Genomic DNA, 17,470 nt, shown 5'->3' with positions numbered 1-17,470 from the left:
AAATATGCAGTACAAGGCTGGAACAATCCATGAGCAGCAGCTCGCTAGCGCTGCGACATAGTGTCCTCACATGTTTAATTATTACCAATATAGATTATGTAAATGAAGTTAGTTTTATCTTTATAATATAAAATATTTTGCTGCATTTTATCTTAAAAATATCATCATATGTAAATACACACTTTATACAGTGGTTCAGGTTGTGCAATATTATAACTGTATTGCAAGTTTACAGTGAGGTAATTGTACTTTATAAGTACAAACAGTTCTACAGGGAGCACTTGATGGACTGAGTGCGTTTTATAGTTCTTGGCATGAAACTGTTTCTGAACCGCGAGGAACGGCTTTGAAGCATTTGCCGAATGAGTGCAATTCAATAGACCGCATGGCTGAGGCAGCGTGTGCTTGATGCTGTATACCGATAATTCTCTTTCCGATCAGCTGCTGTACAGCTGTGATTCACACTCAGATACAGTGATATAAATACTCCAAGTGGTGCGGTGAGAGTAATATGGAAAAAGATGATCTGATGTGGCATCCCCTAACTGGAGCAGCTGAACGAAGAAGGTGCAGCCAGAGTAACAATGCTAAAGCAGCTATTGTATTTATAGTTTGAACATTCCATGGATCATTATATTGTTACTGGTCAATTACAATTAGATGCATTAATCTAATAAACAATATGAGGTCAATTTCAGTGTATTTATAAAGCCGTGTCAGGAATGTGGACATGAAAAAGAAAGGGTAACCAAACAGGAACAGTAGCACTGCTTTGACGCTGGATGCCACCAGTCTGCAAAACCAAGGGGAGAATTTGCGTACGCCAGGGTATGAGGTACCGTGGAAATGTGTGTGGCTTTACACCAAGTTTAGATTTCATACATTGCAATTTGAGCGTGTAAACGTTTGCACGCACTGTTTATATATGAGGCCCCTGGACTTCACAGGGTGTGATTTCCCTCGTTTGCAGAGGCGAAATTTGGGTTTGCGGGGGTGTGGAGGTTTTGAATGGGTCGAGATGGGATCGTGGGAGAGAGAGGGAGAAGAGATCAATGTTGCTTCTCATTTATCCCTTCTACCCAAGTAACTGAGTGCCAACTTAACAATAGGTTCCATAGCCATAACACCTGGCAATAATGTGAAATCTGTCAAAGCTATCATATGTAACAATGGAGCTGGGATGTCAAGGGTCTCGATCATAAAGAAAAATAAAGTGCTCTCTCATTTAATACACAGATCTATTCTTTGAACTTTGTGTTTTTAAAAAGAATTAACAAAATAATTAACATTGTAGTTTAAGCATATCAATAGCTTAAAAGTAAATATAAACTGATGAACAGACATGTGTATGCAAGGCTAAAATAGGCTAATAACCCAGAAATACCACTAATGTTCCTATAATGGTGTGAGGAAAAACAACTTAATTTGCAGTACTTAAAAAGTATAAATTGTAGTTTAACCATTAGGCAGCATGTGGATAGCAAGGATTTTTAGTTTTTTTTTTTTTTTTACCTTGAAATGTTGCATTTCCATGCAGCTAATAAAATCTCAGTATTTTGAAGGTAACTATGAGCATTGTACTCTATTATAAAACAACATTACAAGTAGTATTTAAAATTGGTTATGTGTGAGCCACACTGAGTAGTGAAAATGGTGTAAGAAATAATTCAGACATGTTAATGAATCTTATAAATGTTTGCTTTCTTTATGATTGCTGAATTACTTCTTGAATCTTTTGTTCAATCGGCAAATATTCTCCTTTTTGCTACATGGTCACGGTTTGAAATCCTGACCCGAGTACTGAGTAGAATGCCATTATTATTTTTTCATTATAACTAAACCCAATTGGCATATGTGATTGGGATGCCACTGATCAGACACTTTTAAATTACTTTTACCAGTATTTCAGCTACAGCACATGTCCAAACCAGCCCTCTGACTTAGTCTCCCAACCATCCAACTTGAGCTGACCCTCTAATGTACTCATTTCTAATCCTATCAATCCTTGTCACACCCAATGCAAATCTTAGCATCTTTACTCTTCTAGCTCTGTCTCCTGCTTTCTGGTCAGTGCCACCGTCTCCCACTCATATAACATAGCTGGTCTTACTACTGTCCTGTAGACCTTCCCTTTTACTCTGGCTGATATCCGTCTGTCACAAATCACTCCTGCCACTCTTCTCCACCCATTCCACCCTGCCTGCACTCTTTTCCACCTCTCTTCTACAATCCCTGTTCCCCTGTACTGCTGATCCCAAGTATTTAAACTCATCCATCTTTGCCAACTCTACTCCTTGCATCTTCCCCATTCCACTGAGCTCCCTCTCATTTAGACACATTTATTCTGTCTTGTTTCTACTGACCTTCATTCCTCTCCTCTCTAGAGCATATCTCCACCTTTCCAGGGTCTCCTCAACCTGCTCCCTTCTATCGCTACAAATCAGAATGTCATCAGCAAACATCATAGTCCACAGGGACTCTTGTCTAATCTCGTCTGTCAACCTGTCCATCGCCATTGCAAATAAGAAAGGGCTTAGAGTCGATCCCTGATGTAATCCCACCTCCACCTTGAATGCATCCATCACTCCTACCGCAGACCTCTCCACGGATACACTTCCCTTGTACATATCCTGTGCGACTCTTACATACTTCTCTGCCACTCCCAACTTCCTCATACAATACCACAACTCCTCTCGAGGCACCCTGTCATATGCTTTCTCCAGGTCCACAAAGGCGCAATGCAACTCCTTCCTATCCCCCTTTAGTTACTACAGTCCTGCACATCCCCCTTATTCTTAAATATCGGCACCAGTACCCTTCTTCTCCACTCCTCAGCCATCCTCTCACTTTCCAAGATTCCATTAAACAATCTGGTTAAAAACTCCACTGCTGTCTCTTCTAAACACCTCCATGCATACACAGGTATTTCATCTGCCAAAATCTTTTCCATTCTTCATCCTCTTCATAGCTATCAGTACTTCCTCCTTACTAATCCGTTGCACTTCCTGATTCACTATCTCCACATCATCCAACCTCTTCTCTCTCTTGTTCATTTCATTCATCAGCCTCTCAAAGTACTCTTTCCATCTGCTCAACACACTCTCCTTGCTTATGAGTACGTTAGTGATGGGAAGTTCGGATCATTTTACCGACTCGGACCTTTGAGTCTCGTTCAGTAAAATGAACAAATCTTTTTTCGAGTCATTTCGTTCATTTTAGCAAAATATAATTAAAATGTTACCTGTTACCTCCCTAACACATCTACTGCTTACACAAATGTTGATCACAATAATTAATCAATAATTTATTTGTAACAGGTTTATTTATTTATAAAATAACACACCACAGATCCTCAAGAAACAGTAACAAAATCATAGTGACAGAAATTGAAAGACCTTTTTAATTTATAAGAAAATGCGTTTTAGATATTTTTTTATAATTTTATGATCATTTCTAAATATGATCCAACATACAACAAATGGAATTTTACATTAGTATTTGACTGAGGTACTGAGGCAGTAAGTGGTCACGTGACAAAAGAACGAACGACTCGAGGATTGAACTAATCAATTCTCTTTCCGGCTCAGACTGCATAGGTTAAGCTTATGGGGCAGTCACGTGATGTACGAACGACTCAAACCCGAAGACTCGAGAGATGAACTAATCAATTCTGTTTCTGGCTCAGACTGAGTTGGTTAAGCTTATTCCAATACAGAAACCATAGGAAGTTGTGCAAATGCGCATGTGCGACTGAACAAATCACTCCCACGAGACGACTCGTTCTTCCCGAGTCGCATTAAAGATTCGTTCAAAATGAACAAATCATTCAAGAACAACCCATCACTAGAGTACGTTTCCATCCTTATCCTTTATTACCCTAACATGCTGCACATCTTTCCTAGCTCAGTCCCTCTGTCTTGCCAATCGGTACAGGTCCTTTTCTCCCTTCCTAGTGTCCAACCTCTCATACAACTCATCATACGCCTTTTCTTTAGCCTTCGCCACCTCTCTCTTCACCTTGTGCCTTATCTCCTTGTACTCTTGTCTACTTTCTGCATCTCTCTGGCTATGCCACTTCTTCTTTGCCATCCTCTTCCTCTGTATACTCTCATGTACTTCCCCATTCCACCACCAGGTTTCCTTTTCCTCCTTCCTCTGTCCAGATGCCATGCCAAGCACCCTTCTTGCTGTCACCCTTACTACATCTGCTGTAGTTCCCCAACTGTCTGGTAATTCTTCACTACCACCCAGTGCCTGTCTCACATTCTCCCTAAACTCAACCTTGCAGTCTTCCTTTTTCAACTTCCACCATTTGATCTTTGGCTGTGCCATCACTCTCTTCCTCTTCTTGATCTCCAACGTCATCCTACAGACCACCATCCTATGCTGCTTAACTACACTTTCCCCTGCCAACACTTTGCAGTCTTTAATCTCCTTCAGATTGACTCTTCTGCATAGGATGTAATCCACCTGTGTGCATCTTCCTCCACTCTTGTATGTCACCCTATGTTCCTCCCTCTTCTTAAAATATGTATTCAACACAGCTAAATACATAGGAAGAATAAAACATTTTTGTTGTACCTAAAATATAGTTTTACTAGTAATATTTGTTACCATCGAATTGAACAGTCTGTCATTTGTTGCCAGTGTTCCAGGTTAATATGGTGACGGTGAATAATGGTGTATAATGTTAGTAGTATTAAACAGAAAATTACATCTGAAAAATATTGTTTTTTTTTTTGTTTTTTTTCAGCAACACATTGAGAGTCACCCGTTCAGCTGCTCTTAGCTCCCTGGATAACTCAACAGGCGTCGGAAATATGTACCTGGGGAAGAAGGGAAAGGATTTTGAATTTTCTCAGTTGCCTTTCAAGGTGGATTTCATTGAGTGTAGTGCCAGAGGAAGTAAAGAAGACAGTGAACCAGACATTAGAGAGTTGGAAAAATGGCTTCACGGTATTGTGTAATGTAAATACAACTTTTCTGAACACCCCCCAATGTGTCAAATTAATCATTTCATTTTTCATGCCTTTTATTTCAATTTTTATTACTGATTTCTTTGTAATTTTTTTGCAGTTTGTAAATATGTTGTTCCTTACACAGTAGATCAAACCTCACTTGTTTTTGCAACAGGCTGAAGACATATGTAAGATGTGCTATTTTAATTTCTGTAAATTTACCTTTCAGTTCTTGATAATTTCATACTTTAATTCCATATTATTGTGCCTAATTTCCAATGAAATTAAAAGCACAACTAAAACATCTCATTCAATTTTATAAGTTGTTTTCATACAGGTATTGAGGGAATTTTCATTTACAAATCCTACTGAATTCACTGAATGTTTTAGCAATGGGTAAACAGATTGCATTGGCCTTATTTACAGTAAAAACACATGCTGTTTATTCCAGCATGTTTCTATAGTAGTACTTGACTACAGTATTAGTGTGGCTGCACTGAAATTGAAATGCTTATTGTGACGTGAAGTTCAGTCACAGAAATATTATACTACATGTCACATTATTATGTAGATTTCCTGTTTTGCATGTACTGAATTCTTGAATTGACAGGTGAACTAATTTCAAATGCTCATGTAATGTTTTTATAAAAATGATGCCTATGAAGAAATATCTTTTACTACATAATGAATTTGTTTAAAATATTTTTTTGCCCGTTTTGTTACATCAACAATATGTTGTTTATTTGTGCTCTGGACTGTAATTATGTTCCAACTACCCCTTCATAATCAATAAAAGGTCAGTTCACTGCAATTTCTTTGTTGACTATATTTGCCAAGTCATTCTTCAAAATCTGATTTCAATAATAACTGCAGTTAGCCAGTTACTAAAAGTTGATATTAGTAAATGGTTTTACTTAAGCATTAGTACAGGGTAATTTCTAATTTAAAATAACATTTTTAAAATATAGTAAGTGAATGTTGTACTTGAACACTTTAAAAGTGAATGTAGTCCCCTTCTTTCCATATTTTTCAAATTACAATACCTAAAGGCCTCAATCGAGTAATGTTTATATTGTGGATAAAGGATTTAAAATGTCACTCTCTTTTACAAAAATAGTCTTGTTTTGAGTTTGCATTTTTAGAAGCAAGCTTTTTTAATAGAGAGACTATTTGCTTTGTTTTACCTGTCCGTTTTAAAGTCATACAGATAAACATTCCTAAAATATTGACTCAATGTTTTGTTTAAGTGTACATTTTGAAATGTTAAATTAACCTTAGCAAAAAACCTCATTGTTTATAGTATTTTCTTTTGTTTTGCCATACACAAATACATTCAAGGAAAGAACAAAAATATCTTTCTTTGGGTAAATGTTTTATTTCATGTATTTGAGAGGTATAAAAATTACTTCATTTTACATATGAGTGGATGATAATACACTCCAGACTGCAAGATTTTGTAGATGGGCCTTTTGGGTTTTCTTTTCAGGATTGCTGACAAGTATGGAATGTGCATGCCTTCCAAATATCTGCAAAGAAAACAAATTAGATTAAGATAAGTGTTAATAATATATAATTAAAATGTGTGTGAAAAGAATTCATGGTTATCCAGGTAAAAGCTATAACTTTATCGTGGGATTTAGAAATCTGATTGGATAATCATATTATTCCTTTGATATTAAAACAGGCCTTCAAACAGATAAACTTCTGCATGTCATGCAGATGCTTACAGTGCAAGGCACCCTATCAAGCAATCCATGTGTCACACAGAGAAGTGTACATTCTTTCAAAACTCTTTATATTTTAACTGGATAAATGTCTGACCCTTGAAACAAATATGATCTTGCTAAATCTCCAACCCTCCCCCAGCTTCTAAACATTAGCATTATTAAAAGGGTGTCACTTTAGCCATTATATACAAGGAGAAGTTTAAGAGAACATATTGCTCCTCTGACAAAATTGAAGTTTAGATGGTAGCAATATTCACTTTGAAACATGTTGACACCAGTGGTGACTCGGAAGCACCCTACAGACTTTTTACTAGGCTGAGGAGAAGTGTTAATCATTACGGAAAGGAAATGAAGTAAATAAGTATTTGTGTGTGTGAGAGAAAGAGAAACAAAACCTTTATGAATGTTAGACCTGGGCACTCTTGTAGTGTGAGGCACTGGCAACTTTGGTTTAGGGAAAGGACAGGTTTCCCATAGGCTCCATCATGGTCTATACATGCTGCACCATGCACTGTTAGTTTTTGGTCCTATGGATGCCCAGAAGGCACAGGCCATCTACACCATTTTTTTGAGCTACTTAACTACCAATGTCCCCTCATGTTTAGGCCTTTTAGAAAATGTGTTTTGAGTTGTTTTATCCAGTTCCTTTCTACGTTTTTCTCTCCCTGTTCTGCCAGCCTGGGTTCTGTCCTACTGTCACACATGGCTTTGAATCCTGAACTGTAATAAAATTTTGAACTAAATGTGTGTGGTGTTTTTTTTGTTTAATTATTTCCCTAAAGTTATTCCCTTTTGTAATATGATATTTGTTTCACTGTTAGAATTACATTGGACAAATTTAAGATATTTCTAATTACCCCCAGGGGCGGCACGGTGGCGCAGTGGTAGCGCTGCTGCCTCGCAGTTAGGAGACCCGGGTCGCTTCCCGGTCCTCCCTGCGTGGAGTTTGCATGTTCTCCCGTGTCTGCGTGGGTTTCCTCCGGGCGCTCCGGTTTCCTCCCACAATCCAAAGACATGCAGGTTAGGTGGATTGGCGATTCTAAATTGGCCCTAGTGTGTGCTTGGTGTGTGGGTGTGTTTGTGTGTGTCCTGCGGTGGGTTGGCACCCTGCCCAGGATTGGTTCCTGCCTTGTGCCCTGTGTTGGCTGGGATTGGCTCCAGCAGACCCCCGTGACCCTGTATTCGGATTCAGCGGGTTAGGAAATGGATGGATGGATAATTACCCCCATCTGCTCGAGGTCATGGGGAAATCTAGTTTTAAATATTTTGTCCAATGTGCAAGAATTTTTTTGCCTGTGTCCTTTGTCCAGTGGATGTTGTTCCTTCCCATTTGGAATTCATCTGCATGGATTGGTGGGATAAATGGGAGATTTTTTGTACCTTATTTTTCTGTTATGAAAAAGTTACACTGCTTAGCTTCTAGAATATGGCATTGATACCTGCTGTGTGTGAACATTTCTTCAGTCCAAGTATGGCATTGTAATATTCCTCTGACAGGAAGTTTTTATAGTTTTGATCTGGAGGTATTTCTGAGAGGCATATGGTAGAATCTTTGAACAGAAGGTCCTTAGTTTCAGATTTAAACATCTGGAATGATTCTTTTTCACTTCCATTTTTTCCAAATTTCTCCTGTAATAAAAAGGATATTTAAAAACAATTAAATTTGTATTTTATTTACATGCTAAGTGTCAGAGTGGAATCCTATCCTAGCTACAACATTTGTAAAACGGGCACCAAACATGCTGAGGATATCTGGAGGAAACTAAAGTAAACCTACACATTCTATAGCTTGACCCAGTGAAATTAAGTGATATACAGAAATAATGTTTTATGTTTTTTCTTGTGAAAATTCATTAAGAAAAAGATTTGCATATTCTCATACCGTATATACAGTACACTGGCATGCAGCAGATGGGAATCAATCAGAGGTTATTTTTGATAAAAACTGATATTTTGTCAAGGTAAACTTAAATTGATTTAAACATATAGCCAAGACATTAGTGACGTTCCAAATGGCTATTACTGCTTAAAATGACTGATTTGCAATTTTATTGTTTACATATGCCTGAACAGCCCTTTTTCAGCAGCCATTACCCCAGCGTTCTAATTGCAAACTCTTTTAGCTCATTCGTAATTGTATTTAATTAGAAAAAGTGTTGTAATTTCTAAATTATGGGACTAATGGTTAAATGTGTTTGATGATCAGAAACATTTTGTGTGACAAACATGCAAAAGAATAAGAAATCAGGAAGGGGGCAAATAGTTTTTCACACCACTGTATATATATCTATCTACTGTATGTGTGTGTATATATATATATATATATATATATATATAATATATATATCCCTCCATAATGTTTGGGACAAAGACAAAATTTCCTTGATTAACCCCTCACAGTTTAAAAATTACAAATCAAGCAATTCAGATCTGTTAAGATTGTACTTTGTAGACTTTCATTTAAGGGTATTTGCATGCATTCTGGTCCCATAATTTAGAAATGACAACACTTTTTCTAATTAAACACAATTACGAATGAGCTAAAAGAGTTTGCAATTAGAACGCTATATATATATATATAGAGAGAGAGAGAGAGAGAGAGAGAGTGTGTTGTGGCCAAAATTATTAGGCCCCCTTATGAAATTAGGCAACACTCCTGATTCCAATATGAAAATGACCATTAACAACAAATGTTTGTTTTTTAAAGGGTATCTGTGTCCAAAATAACAAGGTCCACTAATTGTAGTTTGGATATTTTATTGACACACTGAGTGGAAACAAGAAAGGGCAAAAATGAGACATCCAAAATTATTAGCCCCATGCCCATTAATAGTCAATACTGTACCCTTTTGGAGCCACAACTGACAACAATCTATTAGAGTAGGTCTTTACGAGATTAGCACAGGTCTCCTGAGCGATTTTGGTCCATTCCTCCATTGCAAATTGTTCTAGCTGGTCCAAATTGCGTGGTTTCCCAGCATGGACATTCACTTTGAGCACTCGCCACAGATTCTCAATGGGATTGAGGTCTGGGCTCTGTGCGGGCCACTCCAAGATCTTGGTTTTGGTATTCTTGAAAAACTGTTGAACTAATTTTGATGTATGCTTTGGGTCATTGTCTTGTTGGAAGACCCAGCGACGACCTAAGCCAAGACTACGAGCAGATTTCTGCATATTCTCTCTCAGAATGTCAACATAATTTTCTTTTTTCATGATGCCATTCACCCGAACAAGGCTCCCTGTGCCGGAGGCTGCAAAACAGCCCCACAGCATGATGCACCCACCACCATGTTTAATTGTGGCAACTGTGTTCCTAGGGTTGAAGGCCTGTCCCTTTCTTCTCCAAACATAAGCAACATCCATGTGCCCAAACAGTTCCAGTTTAGTCTCATCAGACCAAAGCACAGACTTCCAAAAATCATCTTTACATTTCAAATGTTCACGGGCAAACCTCAGTCGGGCTGTGATGTGCCGCTCTTTGAGTAAAGGGGTTCTTCTGGGACGAAGGCCATGAAGCCCACCACGGTGAAGAGCCCTCACAACTGTGTTCCTTGAAACATCAACTCCAGAAGAGGCCAGGTCAGCAACAATCATCTTGGCAGATGTCCGGGGTTCCTTGCTGACATCTCTGACTATTTTTCTCCAGAGTTCTTGAAATCTTTGCTTACGCCACGGCCAGGTTTGTTTCTAACAGAATTTGTCTCCTTGTACTTGGCAAGGATGCAACGTACAGCAGTTCTAGACACTGTGAATCGCTTAGAAATGGCAGTGTAGCCTTGCCCCTTATCATGAGCCTCTACTATCTTCTTTCTGAGCTCCAGACTGATTTCCTTTGTCTTTGGCATGGTCAGTAACAGTAGTCCCTCTCATGTGTTCAAGAGCCCTGTTCCTTGGGAGTCTTTTTATGCTGATTGAGTGTTGTTAGGAAGCCAATTGATTGCACAGGTGTGGTTTCAAAGCTGATTGGTTAATTAGTGTAGGTGTGTTTTGAAAGCAAACATTAACATGGGGCTAATATTTTTGACCACCCCATTTTTTTTACTATATTTGATATAAAGCAAGACTAAAAATATTTTATATTACAAAATGTATCAAAAGCTAGTAAATAGCACTGGTGGATGTTTGATTATATCAAGTTTCATCAATGTTGCAAACTTTGGGAAGAAGTTTAGGAAAATGTTCCATGATTCCAGGGGGGCTAATAATTTTGGCCTCAACTGTATGTCTATATATATATATATATATATAGAGAGAGAGAGAGAGAGAGAGAGATCTGTACATTCAGAACAGGTACAATATATTTTTACTAACAGTAAATCCGCTCTGGGAATAAACTGGAAAGGTAATTCACATGGGGCCCAGTTTTTGCACCTCTACCCTTGAGTCATTGGTCAATAATATGATCTTCATTACAAAGCACAGTCCAAATGCCAACCATTTGTTGGCATACACTGTGTGCACAATTATTAGGCAAGTTGTATTTTTGAGGATTAATTTTAATACGGAACAAACACAGTGCTATCAGTCAATCCAAAATGTTAATAAACCTGAAACCTGAATGTTTCACAACGGAAATGTGAGTGTGAACATCATCAGGGAATACATATAAGCACAATTATTAGGCAACTATTAGTGTGCAGATTTATTATGCAACTAAAGGAAAAATGAAAATTTTCCCATCTCACTTGTTTGTTTTCATCTGTTATAGTGAGAATAATAAACAAACACCTCAAAATTTACAAATAAACATCTCTGACATTTAAAAAAAAAATCAGTCAATCAATGACCAATATAGCCACCCTTCTTTCCAATAACAGTCATAAGCCTTTCCATTCATGGAGTCTGTCAGTTTCTTGATCTGTTGACGATCAGCTTTTTGTGGAGCAGTGACTACAGCCTCCCAGACACTCTTCAGAGAGGTGTATTGTTTTTCTCCCCGTAAATCTAGCGTTTAAGAAGTGCCCACAAGTTCTCGATAGGGTTTAGGTCAGATGAGGAAGGGGCCATGTCATTATTCCTTCATCTTTAAGGCCTTTACTGGCTGGCCACGCAGTGGAGAACTTCGATGCAAGTGATGGAGCATTGGCCTGCATAAAAATCATGGTCTTTTTCCTGTATCACTGTTTGAAGAAAGTGTCTTCAAAAAACTGGCAGTAGGTTTGGGAGTTGATTTTGAGTTCATCTTCAATGCAAAAAGGTCCAACTAGCTCATCTTTAAAAATACCAGCTCATACCAGTACCCCACCTCCACGCTGGAGTGGAGCTCTGTGCCCATTACTGATCAACAGGTCCATCCATCTGGTCCATCAAGAGTCACTCTCATCTCATCGGTCCATAAAACCTTTGACAAAAAATCTGTCTTCAGATATTTCTTGGCCCAGTTTTGACGTTTCAACTTATGTTTCTTGTTCAGTGGTGGTTGGGTTTCAGCCCTCCTTACCTTGGCCATGTCTTTGAGCACTGAACACCTTGTACTTCTGAGCACTCCAGGTAGGTTGCAGCTCTGGAATATGAAAGTACTGGAGGATAGATAGATAGATACTTAATGGGTTCCTGGTAGCTTCACGTTTGATTCTTCTCAAATCTTTGGCAGCTAATTTGCGTCTTTTGTTCTCAACACGTTTCTTGCGACCCTGTTGACTATTTGCAACAAAATGTTTGATGGTTCTGTGATCACACACCAATATCTTAGCAATTCCAAAAGTGCTGCATCCCTCTGAAAGACTTTTACAATTTTGACTTTTCAGAGTCAGTTAAATCTCTTTTTGGCCCATTTTGCCCGAGGAAAACTAGCTGCCTAATAATTCTGCACACCTTGATATAGGGTGTTGATCTCCTTAGGCCACACCCTCCCTCATTACACAAATACACATCACCTGACGTGCTTAAATCCAATAAGCATTCAAGTTAATACAGCTTGGAGTTGGAATATACGCATTAAAAATGATGATATGGTCAAAATACTCACTTGCCTAATAATTATGCACACAGTGTATGTTAAAATGGAAGACAACAGCAAAACGAGTCCACCCAGGCCAAAAAGATTCTACAGACCTTTTTTTTATCTCTGTTATCACGATAATCAACACAATAAACCATGATTTCCCAGAAAAGAGATTGTGTTTGTTAAGGTAAAAAATTACTAGCATTTTCTTAAGGCTCATAATCACAATGATACAAATTAATAACCAGCTGCTTTGTTTCTCTTGTGGTCAGTAAATTCAGTTAGTTTTGCAGTGCCAGGCCTTTTAATAGAGTTCAGCACTGTGCAATCTTGTTTATTCCTGATTAGTTTTAGAAATACTGTATCAGAAATTAATTCTGATGCCCTTTGAGTTTAGAGCTTATTGTTAAGCTAAACTGAAAAATTTATTGGGATCAAAAATTTCCTCTGAGTGTTACCACCAATATAAAATAGTATCTACCAAAATATAATTTTTTGCAGAAACTTGGCAAAAAATACATGATTTACTAGATACCTGACATTCAGATTATGTGACACAAGTAGTTTGAGATTTTTTCATCGATATTCTAATATTTTTGTTGCTACTAATTGTATCAAAAACATTTTTTTATCCATTTTCCATATGAGATTAAAAATGTTTCTCTACTATTGCTGCAAACAGCACTGGTTAAAAATAAAATCATTTTTGGATGGAGTATACTTTAAAGACATTATCTATGAATTTTAATGTCTTCTTTTACATTTTGACATTGTAATAACTTCAAATACTGATGCCTGCAGACAGTGGTCCCTCAGAATTACACACTGGGTGAAAAATATGTAAATAAAACATGCCCCACCCCCTTCATTTGCATTGTAATTTTGCAAAGTTGCATAATAATCTGTTAAATACCTGATAAATGCTGAATGTTTCATCTATCTGTAGTACTATTTTTACTGTTGCTGAAATAATTTGTTTTACAGCAGTACATATGACAATAAATTAAACTATAACTCACAAACTATACAAACTTCAAACAAGGTCAATTAGAAATTATCAAAGACAGGTAGGCAATTGGGGTTTGTATAGGAAAATGAGTATCTGGAGAAAAATATCATGCACACAATTAAAATGTAAACCATCCTTATAGACAATAACCAGTCTTGGCTTTAATCTCCATCTGTAGAAACTATGAGACAGCAGCACTAACAATTGCAACATCATGCTATTCTCCTTTATTAATAATTAATGGAACTATGTAAGACTCTACATTTTATATCACTTTGAGACTTTACATTGTACATTATATTGTTTTTATATCTTTTGAAATATTAAACACATCTCCAGCACACTCTAGTAAACAGTCAAGTGTTGCATTGCTACTCAATGCAGTGTAATCGCAACAATGTGAAATAATACAAAGTCTAATGTGAAATACGTATATTTTTTACATCAAAACATTGTGGCATAAACAGTAGTTTGCATGTTCTTTCTGTTTTCAAATGGGAGAAACATTATCCAACTATATTACACACAAACATTACATTTTTCCATTTTTGTACAGTTTCAATGGTTTCCACTTTCGTCTTTTGAGTAATAAAAACATATCAATGATTACATTACTGGTCTTTAGCAATAAGGGAGGTATTTGTTTTATTATGTCATAGTGCAATGTGGATAATGTTTAAAATGTAAAATTTGTACCTACCTGTTGCTCTTTAAGGAACCGAACAACATCATTCCTGCTTTCAGGGCGTGTCATGACAGCATGAGCTGCCGTTTGGGCAAGATTGCAATTGGCATAGTCATTGGGAGCAGCAGTTTTTTGCTGACCATTGTAGCATAAAAGCATAAAATCGGAAGACTTCAGATTTTTAGCCCAGTCAGCAGGATTTCTGCCTAGAAGCAAACAATATGCCGAGTATCAAAATGTTGTTTTTGGAAAATCATCCAAAAGTAGATACTATTTAGGTAGTGTTATTTTAGTTATATAATGTATTTGCTATGATTCAAGCCTAATCCGTACATGCTCAAACAAAAGAATTAAGGACTAAAGTGTCAAAAAAGGAGAGAGGAACACCAATAATCTAAAGCCTTAATTATTCAAATCTAATCAGTCATGTAATTTCTAAATACAAGAGAAATTTTTAAAATCTCCAGACTTAGAAAAAATTTAGGGGGAAAAAAAAAGTTCCAGAACACTTTAAAAGAAAGATGACAGAATCAACAATTAAACAAACAAATGTCTAAAATCCTAAGTACAAAATCTTTAATACTAAATCAAGAGTCAAAACTAGAAGAAACAAAAAACAAACAAAAGGACAAATAAGAAAAAAAGGAGAATCACAAAGGGAATCAAATAACTGAGGCAATCAAGTGGGAGGGAAGTATAGATGGATGATTTTTTTTTTTTAAAACAGCCTTTACTGAATAATCACAAAAACAGAAGTAAAGCAAATTTAAGTACAGTTTCCATTACATGATAACACTATAGATAAGTCCCTAAAGATGGTTTCCTGTTCTGTATCAGTCTCCTATTTATATTTTCCACACTTATTCCGCTTATTACTTATTGACCCCATTTTATATGTGAAAAACTAAACTGTGAAACCAGACCACAAACTAAGTTATTGTCATCATATTTACAAACTACATTCTTCACACACTACACATTATAAACTTTTCAGGCTTCTTAGTAGACTTGTAGAAGTTAAAATCCACTAATATATTTTCACATAACTTTCTAAAAAATACAGTTACATCATGAGATCCCATCTGACCTTACTTTTTTGTGTTTTCCATGACTATTTTGTTTGTCCAAAATTAAAATTAATATTTATTCTGATTCGTTATGTAGTTTTCACCCCAAAAATAAACCCCATTCCGCTATTCATGACCCCCAATCCCTCTGTCATTCTCTATATTACACTAAAAAAGGACTGGAGCTTTTTTCAACACACAAAACAATGAAAAAATGTTTCTTTGATGTCACAAAAAGGGCAGCAGTCAGGAGCCCCGGACAAAATTACTCTTATGCACTGACCTCCACTGCAGATCCCCCACCCTACTAGCCAAAGGCAGCTTGAACAGTAACCTCCAAGTGGGATTTATTCCCTGAGGAACTCTGATCTTCTGGCTCCGAGAGGTGTTGTGCTTCAGTACTCTTAGCTGTCCCAAGTGGTATACCTGCACGCAAATCTTAAGGGGCTGCTTTCTTGTCATTCTTTAAATTGTTTAATGATATAAATAAGTAAACATTGGTTTCTTCGTTCTTACTTTATTGAGCATACAGTAAGCATGCACTTGTCTTTCCCTGTGCAGTGAATATGCTCTGTAGAACTGTCAGAGATTCACTGTTCAATGATGAGTGTATCTGATTTAGAAACTTCCCCATCAGGCATGTTAAATGCACTCTTTTTTCCTCTGCTACTCTTTCTGTACATTTCCAAGTTTACATATGTCCTACCCAGTCAATGATGTTCTTTGCCTTGGTTATTTTGCTTGTACTGGAATTATGAACAGAATTTCCAGATGGTCCTGTAGCAGTATCAACAGCAGGGTTGTACAAGTTTTGGTCATCACTGTCTCACTTAATGTATAGTACTTGCCTTGCTGTCAGGACTCTTGTATAGAACTCTGGCACACATAAAGTTCTGACTTTGTCTCGATGACATCATAATAGACTTTTTCCAAGTCTCACTCACTTAGCCTGTATAGGAAAAATGTATGGCTAAGCTCATCCATTGGCTCTGTTTTGAAAGGTGCAATAGTTTTCGAATTGTCTGAATGTGGAAGGCAGCAATAATACTATTAAAGTCTATAAGTCCTTGTCTATCTTTATCGAGTGGCAAGAATAAAACACTCCATCTGAACCAATCGATGCCATCCCAGAAAAAAACAAGTACCTCCTGTATGTGGTGAACAAGCCAAGGTGGGGGCTGCTAATACATTTGTACCACAAACTGGATATCATCAGGTTATAATCACTATCATTCATCCTCTGTAAAAATTCTTATGGAAGATCCACTTTCTTCTGCCATCCCAGTTCTTTTGGATGTACTGTTCAACTCCAGAATTCACTCCTAAATACAGCAACCCCCTCAGTGCTCCACTGAAGACCCCCTTCCAAACAAAGAGGACTGCATCCAACCCAGTTTCCAAGTAGCACTGCATAACATTTACTCCAGTTAATTTTTGAACATGATTTTTTTTTTCAGAATTCCACTGACAATCATTTAGTTTGTCCAGATATGACTGGTGATAACTGCAGCAATGCCTTCTGCAAAGGCAGTGACTTTCACCCATTTTGCAATGAGGAATGGAAAGACCAAACAACACTTCTTAGTTCTACCAGGAATACCTCCAAGGCCAGAGCATTCCCTATAATAAGCAGTCCTGACTTATTTTTCTTTAAACATTGAAAGGCGTGCAAAAACCAGCAGTGACCTTAACGATATCAGAAATTTGAGTATATAGTATCTGAATGTATTTAGTAAACTGCTCCATAAACTCAAACACCTTCAACATATTCCATAAAAATGAATGAATAACCCTGCCAAAAATCTTCTACTGGCTAATAAAAATAAAACCAGTCTGAAAATTAAAAAGCTTTACTACAGCTAGAATGTTCTGAAATAAACAACATTTATTTATATAGCATATTTTCAGACAAATAAAGTAGCTCAAAGTGCTTTACATGATGAAGAAAGAGAAAAAAAAGACAATAATTAAAATAAGAGAACACTTATTAACATAGAATAAAAGTAAGTTCCGATGAGCAGGGAGGACAGAAAAAACAAAAAAAAACTCCAGACAGCTGGAGAAAAAATAAAATCTACAG

The 17,470-nt window shown here is 37.0% G+C and overlaps 2 protein-coding genes across 3 annotated transcripts in view; one reads left to right on the top strand and one right to left on the bottom strand.

Annotated features, from left to right (window-relative positions):
• srprb (SRP receptor subunit beta) overlaps window positions 1-5,769 on the top strand; it is a 96,435-nt gene extending 90,666 nt beyond the window's left edge. For both annotated transcript variants that reach the window (XM_039764165.1, XM_039764156.1), the window contains one exon: window positions 4,754-5,769. In XM_039764165.1, coding sequence (XP_039620099.1) covers window positions 4,754-4,967 — 214 coding nt within the window. In that variant the 3' untranslated portion in view covers window positions 4,968-5,769. The remainder of the gene's footprint in view (window positions 1-4,753) is intronic.
• A 542-nt stretch (window positions 5,770-6,311) lies between these two features.
• Window positions 6,312-17,470, bottom strand: part of tfa (transferrin-a) — an 84,147-nt gene continuing 72,988 nt past the window's right edge. Inside the window, exons 15-17 of the mRNA XM_039764143.1 lie at window positions 14,339-14,529; window positions 8,125-8,314; window positions 6,312-6,484 (exon numbers count right to left, since the gene is read on the bottom strand). Of these exons, the coding sequence (XP_039620077.1) occupies window positions 6,441-6,484; window positions 8,125-8,314; window positions 14,339-14,529 (425 nt within the window). The 3' untranslated portion in view covers window positions 6,312-6,440. The remainder of the gene's footprint in view (window positions 6,485-8,124; window positions 8,315-14,338; window positions 14,530-17,470) is intronic.

Source organism: Polypterus senegalus, chromosome 1 (assembly GCF_016835505.1).
Source record: "Polypterus senegalus isolate Bchr_013 chromosome 1, ASM1683550v1, whole genome shotgun sequence".
Taxonomy (NCBI): domain Eukaryota; kingdom Metazoa; phylum Chordata; class Cladistia; order Polypteriformes; family Polypteridae; genus Polypterus; species Polypterus senegalus.
This window is presented reverse-complemented; position numbering and strand designations above follow the sequence as displayed.